The 12796-nt window shown below is 38.4% G+C and overlaps 1 protein-coding gene across 2 annotated transcripts in view; it reads left to right on the top strand.

Annotated features, from left to right (window-relative positions):
- The window catches only part of RAD51 (RAD51 recombinase), a 36131-nt gene that overhangs the window by 16444 nt on the left and 6891 nt on the right, over positions 1 to 12796 (top strand). For both annotated transcript variants that reach the window (XM_005685489.2, XM_005685490.3), the window contains exon 6: positions 8852 to 8946. In XM_005685489.2, the coding sequence (XP_005685546.1) occupies positions 8852 to 8946 (95 nt within the window). The remainder of the gene's footprint in view (positions 1 to 8851; positions 8947 to 12796) is intronic.

Below are 12796 nucleotides of genomic sequence, written 5' to 3'. Positions count from 1 at the left end.
GTGGATTCTTAACCACTGGATCACCAGGGAAGTCTCTTGTAACAGAATATTGAATGTAGTTCCTTGTACTGTATAGTAGGACCTTGTTGCTTATCCATTCTGTATAATACTTTGCAGCTGCTAATCCCAAACTCCCAATCTGTCCATCCCCAACATCACCCCCCCCGACTTTTCTCTATGTCTGTTTTGTAGATAAGTCCATTTGTGTTACATTTTATTTATTTTTTAAAATATAAATTTGTTTATTTTAGTTGGAGGTTAATTACTTTGATCACATGTTAGATTCCATGTGTAAATGATATCATATGGTGTTTGTCTTTCTCTTTCAGACTTAGTTCACTTAGTGTGATAATCTCTAGGTCCATCCATGTTGCTGCAAATGGCAGTATTTTCATTCATTTTTATGGCTGCATAGTATTCCATTGTATATCTGTATAGTAATCCATGGAGTAGTATTTCATTGTATATATGCACATCTTCTTTATCCATTCATCTGTCAGTGGACATTTAGGTTGCTTCTATGTCTTAGCTGTTATGATAGTGCTGCTGTGAACACAGGGGTGCATGTATCTTTTAGAACTATTAAGTTTTGTCTGGGTATATGCCCAAGAGTAGGATTGCTGGAGCATATGGTAACTCTATTTTTAGTTTTTTGAGGAGCCTCCATACTGTTTTCCACAGTGGCTATACCAATTTACATTCCTACCCACAGTGTAGGAGGGTTCCTTTTTCTCCACAACCTCCCCAGCATTTGTTATTTGTAGGCTGTTTAATGAGGGCCATTCTGACTGGTGTAAGGTAAATACATCGATCTATAGCCACCTTTTCTTACCTTGGGTTACAGTAGAGAGTGTCTCTTTTCCTCTCAAAGGCCCTACCATTGTGATCTGGTTGCCATGACTTGCCAATTTTCCAAGGACTCTGCTCCTTCTGTTTTCCTGTCTACCTCTTTATTAAATTATTTTCATTGTTACACAAGCATGCCTGGTATCTCCTACATTAGGGAAAAAACTTACCTAGATGCCTTCTGTTTCTTCTTTGTTTGCTTTGCTAGGATGGATTTGGAAACAGACACAATGAGTTAAACAATTCCTAAGCAATTCATAAACAATTCATAAACAATTCATATCACATTTAAGTAGTAGCTACAGGAATCAAACCCAACTTCAGAGCCCATGCTCTTAAAACTCATTAAAGTATTACCTGGCTTGTAGTAACTGACTAGTTCTCTACTGTATTGCTACTGCCTAAGTCAGTACTCAGTAAATATTGGAATGAATGGAGGTGATTGAATTAGATGTCCTAAGGCATACCAAGCTTCAGCAATATGTGAACCGTGAACTTCCAGATGTTCAAGCTGGTTTTAGAAAAGGCAGAGGAAACAGATCAAATTGCCAACATCTGCTGGATCATGGAAAAAGCAAGAGAGTTCCAGAAAAACATCTATTTCGGCTTTACTGACTATACCAAAGCCTTTTTTTTTTTTTTTTAATTTTAAAATCTTTAATTCTTACATGCGTTCCCAAACATGAACCCCCCTCCCACCTCCCTCCCCATAACATCTCTCTGGGTCATCCCCATGCACCAGCCCCAAGCATGCTGTATCCTGCGTCAGACATAGACTGGCGATTCGATTCTTACATGATAGTATACATGTTAGAATACCATTCTCCCAAATCATCCCACCCTCTCCCTCTCCCTCTGAGTCCAAAAGTCCGTTATACACATCTGTGTCTTTTTTGCTGTCTTGCATACAGGGTCGTCATTGCCATCTTTCTAAATTCCATATATATGTGTTAGTACACTGTATTGTATACCAAAGCCTTTGACTGTGCGGATCACAATAAACTGTGGAAAATTCTGAAAGAGATGGGAATACCAGACCACCTGACCTGCCTCTTGAGAAACCTGTATGCAGGTCAGGAAGCAACAGTTAGGACTGGACATGGAACAACAGACTGGTTTCAAGTAGGAAAAGGAGGACGTCAAGGCTGTATATTGTCACCCTGCTTATTTAACTTCTATGCAGAGTACATCATGAGAAACGCTGGGCTGGAAGAAGCACAAGCTGGAATCAAGATTGTGGGGAGAAATAAATATCAATAACCTCAGATATGCAGATGACACCACTCTTACGGCAGAAAGTGAAGAGGAACTAAAAAGCCTCTTGATGAAAGTGAAAGTGGAGAGTGAAAAAGTTGGCTTAAAGCTCAACATTCAGAAAACTAAGATCATGGCATCTGGTCCCATCACTTCATGGGAAATAGTTGGGGAAACAGTGGAAACAGTGTCAGACTTTATTTTGGGGGGTCCAAAATCACTGCAGATGGTGATTGCAGCCATGAAATTAAAAGAAGCTCACTCCTTGGAAGAAGGGTTATGACCAACCTAGATAGCATATTGGAAAGCAGAGACATTACTTTGCCAACAAAGGTCCGTCTAGTAAAGGCTATAGTTTTTCCAGTGGTCATGTATGGATGTGAGAGTTAGACTGTGAAGAAAGCCGAGTGCCGAAGAATTGATGCTTTTGAACTGTGGTGTTGGAGAAGATTCTTGAGAGTCCCTTAGACTGCAAGGAGATCCAGCCAGTCCATTCTAAAGGAGATTGGTCCTGGGTGTTCTTTGGAAGGAATGATGCTAAAGCTGAAACTCTAGTACTTTAAGGCCACCTCATGTGAAGAGTTGACTCATTGGAAAACACTCTGATGCTGGGAGGGATTGGGGGCAGGAGGAGAAGGGGACGACAGAGGATGAGATGGCTGGATGGCATCACCGACTCGATGGACGTGAGTCTGAGTGAACTCAGGGAGTTGGTGATGGACAGGGAGGCCTGGCATGGTGCGATTCATGGGGTCGCAAAGTCAGACACGACAGAGCGACTGAACTGAAGGCATGCCTGATATATTAGTAAATAAAAAATACAGGGGAAGTAGCATAAGTATTTAAGAAAGAAACAGGATTCCATCACACTAGAGTAATCATTGGATATTTTATGGGAAAAAGAGATTAGACCAGGATCCTGAAGAATGCTAAATTTAACCAGGTAAATAAACTAAAAAACTATAGGGAATGGATGAACAGGGCAGAGACAGGGGAGCATAACATAATAAGACAAAATAAGCCCACTTACCTAGCTCAGAAGTTGTATTTGGACAAATTGTAGGAGACAAACCTTTGAAAAGGACACATCAAGACCATTTTACAAGTTCTTGACCAAAATATAAGAAGTATAGACTTGATTCTATAGATAGTGGGGATAATTCAGCATTTTTCAACAGAAGAGAAGCATGAGCAAATTTTCAAAAATATTCTGGTAGCCACTTGTTTAATGAACTGAAAGGAGAGGCAGGAGCTAAGGATAGCTGCAGTATAATTATTATAAACTCATGTTCATCGAGTTGGTGATGCCATCCAACCATCTCATCCTCTGTCATCCCTTTCTCCTGCCTTCAATCTTGCCCAGCATCAGGATCTTTTCCAGTGAGTCAGCTCTTCGCATCAAGTGGCCAAAGTATTGGAGTTTCAGCTTCAGCATCAGTCCTTCCAATGAATATTCAAGACTGATTTCCTTTAGGGTGGACTGGCTGGATCTCCTGGCTGTCCAGGGGACTCTCCAGAGTCTTCTTCAACACCACAGTTCAAAAATATCAATTCTTCGGTGCTCAGCTGTCTTTATAGTCCATCTCTCACATCCATCATGACTACTGGAAAATCCATAGCTTTGACTAGACAGACCTTCGTTGGCAAAGTAATGTCTCTGCTTTTTAATATACTGTCTAGGTTGGTCATAACTTTTCCAAGGAACAAGCGTCTTTTAATTTCATGGCTGCAGTCACCATGTGCAGTGATTTTGGAGCCCAAAAAAATGAAGTCTGTCACTGTTTCCATTGTTTCCTCATCTGTTTACAATGAAGTGATGGGACCGGATGCCATGATCTTAGTTTTCTGAATGTTGAGCTTTAAGCCAACTTTTTCACTCTCTTTCACTTTCATCAAGAGGCTCTTAGTTCTTCTTTGCTTTCAGCCATAAGGGTGGTGTCATCTTCATATCTGAGGTTATTGATATTTCTCCTGGCAGTCTTGATTCCAGCTTGAGCTTCATCCAGCTCAGCATTTCTCATGATGTACTCTGCATATAAGTTAAATAAGCAGGGTGACAATATACAGCCTTGACGTACTCCTTTCCCAGTTTGGAACCAGTCTGTTGTTCCATGTCCAGTTCTAACTGTTTCTTCTTGACCTGGTACAGATTTCTCAGGAGGCAGGTCAGATGGTCTGATATTCCCATCTCTTCCAGAATTTTCCACAATTTGTTGTGATCCACAACAGTCAAAGGCTTTGGCATAGTCAACAAAGCAGAAATAGATGTTTTTCTGGAACTCTCTTGCTTTTTCGATGATCCAACGGATGTTGGCAATTTGATCTCTGGTTCTCTGCCTTTTCTAAATGCAGATTGAACATCTGGAAGTTCACTGTTCATGTACTATTGAAGCCTGGCTTGGAGAATTTTGAGCATTACTTTGCTAGCATGTGAGATGAGTACAGTTGTGTGGTAGTTTTACAGGTTAACTATGCATTTAATGCACCTAGCCTACTGAACATCATAGCTTAGCCCAGCTTACCTTAAACACGCTCAGAACACTTACATTAGCCTGCAGTTGAGCAAAATCATCTAACACAAAGCCTGTTTTGTAATAAAGTGTTGAATGTCTCATATATAGTTTATTGCATACTATACTGAAAGAACCAGAATTTTTGTAAGTGTACCAGCTGTTTGCCCTCCAGCTCAAGTGGCTGACTGGGAGCACAGTGTGGTTGCCCAGTACTTTGAAAGTGTTGTACAGCAAATGACTCATCTGGGAAAAGACCGAAATTCAGAGTTTTGGTTTGTACTAAATTTGTATCACTTTCACACCATGGTAAAGTTGAAGGATTGTAAATCAAGCCATAGTTAAGTTGGAAACTGTCTAGATAGATTACACTCACTCCTCCCAAGGACACAACTTACCAATGGAGTTAGAGAATAACTGAAGGGAAATCTGCCTTCTTTAGTCACTATGACAGAGGGGACTTCCTGGTATCTTACCATCCAATGTGAGTTCTTATCCTCTCAACAAAATAACATTCATTCTTGGAACTTATAAATTTAAACATCAAATATAAATTGTTCTCTTTTGTGTGTTTTTCCTTTTGAAACAAATTATGAACTACCATTTATAATTTATCCTGTATTTAAGAGCAGTTTATAAAAATGTTTGTTACATCACTGTAGTGCTATGTTATAAAGATGGCATGTGCCATTAAAAAAATATGGATTTTGTTAGGACTGTGTCTTGGATAGAGTTCACATTTAGTGAAACACATATATCTGCAGAGGCTTATATTATGAGACTGATTCTCTCAAGTCACCCAAGAAAATCTGTCTCTCTTTTTTTTTTTTTTTTTTTTCATTTTACAGATAATGTGCATCAGTCAACACTACTGTCTTGAAGTGGTCAGTACCATTGCTTGAGATAGGAAAATATTTTCATTCTGCATGAATAAAAGTTTATCTAATGACAAGAGGCCCAACTTGGTCTCCTGTTTTTCTCATCATTTTCCTTTCTCATTTCTCATTTTGATTGTCTCTCTGTCCTCAGTAACTGCTGATCTTTTCCATTGCAACCAAAATGTCACCACACGACAGCCACATTAGGATTCCAATGTCAAGTAGACCTAAGCTATGTTGGCTCACCTCATAAATAACTCCAAGGAGAAAAGAGGGGGATATAAGAACTTTTAGGATAGAGGGGAAGCATTGAGAAGAGGAACAGAGGTACAGTCAAGCTGCTGGAGCTACAGCTTATTGCTCAAGCACCATTAGAAAATCTTAGCTAAAAGGAAATAGAACTATTTAAAATATCACTCAGATGTTGGTCATCTGATATGATATGTGACCTTTATAAATAGAAATGTTTTCCCTATGTTGTTTTGACAGGGATTCATGTGGAATAAATAGAGTACATTACACAATATCTGTAGTTGCCATTGGCAACTGAGCGTAGCATGCTGATGCTCTTAAGTTGTACAGACTCCTGTCTCAGGAATGTTTATTAGTCAGATAATGCCTGTTTACAATAAACTGAAGCAAAATTCTAAAACATACCCTCTCTATAAAAACAACTGAATATTCACAGTTGGCTGAATAACTGGATCTTTGATATTTTTGTCAGAGAAAAAAAGTTCTAATTCATTAGTAATGGAAAGGATGACATGTGGCTAGCCTAAGAGCTGGAACCAGAGGTATAGAGAGGCTGTTAGATTAGTATTTAAATCTAAATATTACCACCTCTTATTTGTTCAGATTTTCTCGACTTAATGAAGTGAAACCCTGTTATGTATCAGATCTGTCTAATAGTGAAGTTATATAAAGTTAAGAGTCATGCTTAGGTTATAAAAATGAATAGCCCGTGTTTGTTCACAGTACTAGAATAATTTTAAAATCCTGAGAGGACAGTATTAAGTACCAATTTTAAATGGACTTGCCCTTGACAGAAAATATGTCTTAGAAAACTTTTCACATACAATCAAGAATATATGTAGAAAGAATTTATACCATAGCATTATAAAATGGTGCAAGTTCAAAACAGCTTGCATCATTATGAAATAAGATTAAATTATGGTTGTTGTGGTTGTTCGGTCACTAAGTTGTGTCCGACTCTTTGCAATCTCATGAACTGCAGCATGCCAGCCTTCTCTGCCCTTCACTATTTCTGTGAGTTTGCTCAAACTTATGTTCATTGAGTTAGTGATACCATCCAACTGTCTCATCCTCTGTTGCCCTCTTCTCTTGCCCTCAGTCTCTCCCAGCATCAGAGTCTTTTCCAGTGAGTCAGCTCTTTGCATCAGGTGGCCAAAGTACTGGAGCTTAAGCATCAGTCCTTCCATTGAATATTCAGGGTTGATTTCCTTTATGATTGACTGGTTTGATCTCCTTGCTGTCCAAGGGACTCTCAGTAGTCTTCTCCAGCACCACAGTTCAAAAGCATCAGTTCTTCAGCGCTGAGCCTTCCTTATGGTCCCACGCTCACATACATACATGACTACTGGACAAACCATAGCTTTGACTATATGAACCTCTGTCGGCAAAGTGATGTCTCTGCTTATGGTGCTAGGCAATTATTACAAATAGCAACCTTGGTGGTCAGCCCAGCAACACGAGATGGCTGCGGTGACACTGGAAGGGTGAGGCAGAGGAGACAAAATGAGCAGGGGTGTACGGCACATAGTCCATCCCCCTGTGACCAGGCCAGCAGTCCACTTCTCTGCTGTCAGTCTGCCTACCAATGCCCTGTCCAGACACTCATGGCCTCCCTTCTGCCCAAGGAGGTCTGTTTAGCTGGAAAAGAACTCATGCTAGTACTAAAGATGCAGAAAGTGAGAGAAAGAACCTCATTCATTTTAATTCCTATGGACTTAGGCCCCTGAATGTCAAATTTTCTCCTCCCCAAAAACCGAGGCAGTTTCAGCTTTCTGAAGACATTCTTCCGTTGTATATATATCTTTTGCTGTTTCCACAAATTCCTATGGTTTGAAAAATTTTATCTGCCAGCCTACCAAATGACAACATAATCATTTTCCCCTTTCCAAATTAACGAAGCCTTCTGTAATTGAATATATGCTAAAGTCAGTGCCCTAGAGGTGGAGGATAGCTTGAGTCTTCCAGATGCCTTCTATATGTCAGGCACTGTGCTAAACACTTGGCATGAATCATCTAACCTTCAATACAGTGCCATAGGTAGGTTTTATTACATATTACACGAAATGTAAAAAGTGAGGATTAATATTCTCAGGGTCACATAGCAAGTGGCAGAAGTGTTTGTATGAAAATACACAGAAAATGATCTGGGAGATGGGAGTTTTTAAAAGAAGAAAATTCCCTTTTTTTTTTTTACTCATTTCTATATTGCTTGAATTTTTAATACAAGCATGTAGTACTTCTGTAATTTTGAAAAAAAAATCCTTTTTCTCAGAAATCGGAAAAGACAAAATTTTGGCACTACCAGGCACTTAGTGTAAACTGTTATAAGGGATTTTCCTCAGAATTTAAAGGTTCCAAACTAGATTTCAAGGGTGGAAACTACCATTAACCACATTCACTTAAAATCTGTAGAACTCAGTATCTGGTATGGGATAGGTAGCCTAAAGCAGATTTCCCTGAAGAGCTCATGAGACAATTTTCCTGGCATTCCTCCATCTTCTTTCTTTTTAAAAAAAACTGATTATTTTTCCTTTTCTACATTTGTTTATTTTCAATATCTGTGTACTATTGGAGCAAACACCTATTAAATGTGCTAGGGGATGCCCCTGGGGTATTTGCCAATTTCCTTTAGCAACCCGAAGGAATGAACTCTGCTCAGTAGATATGAGCTCTGCTCATTTAAGTGTGATCTGGATATGAGAAAATGAATTGGGTGTTGGATCAGAGTCTCTTGCTTATTAAAGCTAAGTAAATGATCTTCCAAATTGCCTTGAGAGGCTTGATCAGTCTTTTGCTGGTATACAATGATAGAAATTTTTTAATTGGAAGAAGTGTATGTGTTTTAAAAAAAGAATTTTATTTATATATATACTTTGGTATATATTTCCAAGCACTCTTCAACTCTGGCCAGACTCGAGCCTCACAATGACCTCCATACCTACTACTAGATGTACTTCTCTCAGAAGTGAGTGTCTCCTCCCTAGATCTTATTGTCACTTTATTTTTCCTTTTGCTTTACTGGGAGCGGAAGCAATTATAGGCCCATCAGAAGGAAGTTGTTCAGTTATATCAGAAGTACAGTGTCATTTCCACTGTTCTTTTTCTCTCTAGCTTCCCATTGACCGAGGTGGAGGTGAAGGAAAGGCCATGTACATTGACACCGAAGGTACCTTTAGGCCAGAACGGCTGCTAGCAGTGGCTGAGAGGTAGGTCACCAGATCAGACGAGAAATACGGCTCCATCTGTCACTGTAGTGATCGCCAGGGTTAGTCTGGCTGAAGGGTGTCTTTTCCTCTCTCTTATTGCTGCATATCCCAGAGTTGTATGTGTGTTTCAAAAGAATAACCTTAGAGAAAAACATGCTTCTTTAGTCAAAAAACCTGTGAGTTGCTGTCAAACTGGATAAAAAACAAGATCAACTATATGCTGCCTTCTAGAGAACCAGTTTAGATTCAAAGACCCAAATAGGCTGAAACTAAAAAGATGGAAAAAAATATTGCATGCAAATAGTAACCATAGAGGGCTGGAGTAGCTATACTAATACCAGACAAAATAGACTTTTAGACAAAAAAAAGTACTAATTGAGGCAAAGAGGAACATCTTATAACTAAAAGGTCAGTTCATCCAGACAGTATAATAAATATATACACACTTAATAGAGCCTCAAAATATGTGCATAATTGTTGGGGACTAATACCTCACTCTCAGTAATGAATAGAGCATTTATCAGATGCCCTGATAAAGAGCATCTACGAAAACCTACAGCTGGCATAATTTTTAATGGTGAAAATCTGAATGTTTTCTTCTTAAGATTGAGAATAAGGCAAGGATCTCCACATTCACCACTTATATTTCACATTGTACTGAAGGTCCCAGCCAGGGCAAGAAAATGAAATAAAAAGCATCCGGATTGGAATAGAAAATATAAACTATCTTAATTAATCAATGACATGATCCTATATGTAGAAAATCTTAAGAAGCTACACACACAAAAAAAACTACTAAAATTAAATTAGTTCAAAGGATGCAATCTCAATATGCAAAAATCTATTGTATTTCTATATACTAGCAATGAACAATTCAAAAATTAAAATAATTCCATTAACAGTAGTATCAAAAAGAATGAAATAGTAATAAATTTAACAGAAGTCCAAGACTTGTACACTGATAGCTACCATTGCTAAAAGAAACTGAAGAAGATCTACATAGAGAAACATTTCACATTCATGGATTGGAAGATGTGATTTTATTAGAAATGGTAATTATCCCTCAGATTGATCTACAAATTCAATACAGTGCCTATTGAAATTCCACCAGCCTTTTTTCCAGATACTGACAAGCTGAATATAAAATTAATATAGAAATATCAAGGACCCAGAGTAGCCAAAACATTCTTGGAGGAGAAAAAAGAACAAAATTGGAGGTCTCAGTTTTCCCAATTTTAAAACTTACTAATAAAAACAGTAATCAAGGCAGTGTGGTGCTGCCTTAAGGATAGACATATGGATCATGGAATAGAATCGAGAGTTGACAATAAAAACAGTGTGACATTTAAACATAAATTTGCCATATAACCCAGCAATTACACTCTGGTTATGTACCCAAGAGGTATGTAAACATGTCCAAACAGAGACTTGTTTGTGGATGTTTATAAGTATCATTAAATAGCCAAAACCTAGAAACAACCCAATTGTCCATCCACTGATGAGTGAATAAATAAAATGTGGCATATCCATACAATGGAACACTATTAAACAGCTAAAAGGAATGACATGTTATAACATGGATAAACCCCAACAACATGCTAAATGACAGAAGCTAGACAGGAAAAACCAAATATAATTCCATTTATATGAAATTTCCAGAAGGAAAATCTGTAGAGACAATAGATGCTGCCTGGTTGCCTGGGGCAGGGAGTAGGAACAGAAAGTAACTGCAGATCGAGTGGAGAAATCTTTCTGAGCAATGGAGATGTCCTAAAATTGAATTATTAAAGTCATTGAATTTTACACTTAAAACACATCAATTTTATGGCATATAAATTATACCTCAGAAAAGCTGGTAAAGAATTTGTACATTTTTTCGGGACCTCCCTAGTGGTCCAGTAGCTAAGACTCTGCACTCCCAATGCAAGGGGGACTGGGTTCAATCCCTTGTCAGGGAACTGTTAATAGATCCCACATTCTGCAACTAAGACCTGGTGCAGCCAAATAAGTAGTAATTTATTTTATTAAAAAAAGAATTTGTAATTTTCCTCCATCCCCTAATACAGCTTTCAAATAAACTTTCAAAATTATTTTCCTTAATTTTCCCTTGTCTAAGGTCAAATATGATAATTTGATTCCTACCACACATTTTACTGAAACCTAGTGATGATTAAATGAAATTTAATTGCATGTTGAGATGTTAGATTCACATTGGAACCTGCCTTGCTAAGTTAAGGAGAATTCTCTAAGAATTCTCTTTCCCATTTTACAATTGGAGGAATCCAAGTCATCAGATGTATACTGCTGAGGCATAAAATTAGGCTGGAACAATAACTGTAGCCCTTTGCTGCTTCTTACAAAATCCCTGTCAGGAAAAAATTACTTTCTTGCAACCTGATTTTAGTTTACTAGAGATGAGTATATCGAAATGTATACTCCTTCCCAAAGTTGATTTTGGTGTTGTACAAAAACACTTTTAAGTATGCTGTTTTATTAGTTGAAGAGTTCTTTTGGATAAAGTCACTAAGATTTTGTCCAATAATATAAATGAGTGTTCAGATAGGATATATGAGATAGTAGAATATTATGAGGACTGGGACTTTTTGACCATTCACTGTATCCCCAAGCCCTAGAACAGTGCATTCAGTGTTTGTTAATGAACTAATATTTATTAGAGCCATGTTTATGGCTGTTTTGTCAACTAAAAGAAAAATGTTTAGAAATTTCTTCATTTTAATCACTTCTGTCAGGAAAATTTTTATAATTGAATTTATATTTATGTATATTGCATTTAAATTTATATTTCTGAGAAAGTTACAGGACAGGGCTTCCTAAGATAATAAATACCTAATTTCCTTCCACAAGAGAGCAGCCCTTATTGAGAAATTTTTGCCATGTTTTGTTGAAGAATATTAATCCACATTCAGGTGACTAGCTCAGAGGTTTCTAAGACTCTGCTGCTGCTAAGTCACTTCAGTTGTGTCTAACTCTGTGCAACCCCATAGACGGCAGCCCACCAGGCTCCCCCGTCCCTGGGATTCTCCAGGCAAGAACACTGGAGTGGGTTGCCATTTCCTTCTGCAATGCATGAAAGTGAAAAGTGAAAGTGAAGTCACTCAGTCGTGTCCAACTCTTAGCGACCCTGTGGACTGCAGCCTACCAGGCTCCTCCATCAATGGGATTCTCCGGGCAAGAGTACTGGAGTGGGGTGCCAGTGCCTTCTCTGTTCTAAGACTCTAGTCCTCCCTATAACTGCATTAGCATCACCTGGGAAATTGAAATGCAGATCCTCTGATCCCCTGGTGGCTTCCCTGGTGGCTCAGAGGTTAAAGCATCTGCCTGTCCCATGGAGGGAGGAGCCTGGTAGGCTACAGTCCATCGGGTTGCAAAGAGTCGGACACGACTGAGCGACTTCACTTTCCTCTGATTCCACTACAGATCTACAGAAGTAGAGACGATCAAGAGACTGAGGATAGGGTCCAGCAGTGGTGTGACAAGCTCCCTGGGTGATTGGGATGCTTGCTGAAGTTGGAGAACCATGGCCACAATTGCTTGCTACAGTGTCCCTATCTTTTTGGAATGTATTTAAAATACTATGAAAGAAAGAATGACAGAACTCCCTTGAGGCAATACAGCTGAATTTCTCAAACTTTCATGTTAATCACCTGAGGTTTTTTGGTTTTACAATGAAAATTCCCATTTTTTCTTCCAGTTTGATTGAGATATAATTGACATACAGCACTATACAAGTTTTTATGTGTGTGTAGAATACTTGATGTATAGTTGATTTTTTTTACATTTGGTTGCATCTGGTCTTTTTGCTTTTTGATGGAATTCATTTTATTCTTTA

Source organism: Capra hircus, chromosome 10 (genome assembly GCF_001704415.2).
Source record: "Capra hircus breed San Clemente chromosome 10, ASM170441v1, whole genome shotgun sequence".
Lineage (NCBI taxonomy): Eukaryota > Metazoa > Chordata > Mammalia > Artiodactyla > Bovidae > Capra > Capra hircus.
The sequence above is the reverse complement of the archived record's forward strand: the minus strand, read 5'-3'. Positions and strand labels throughout refer to the sequence as shown.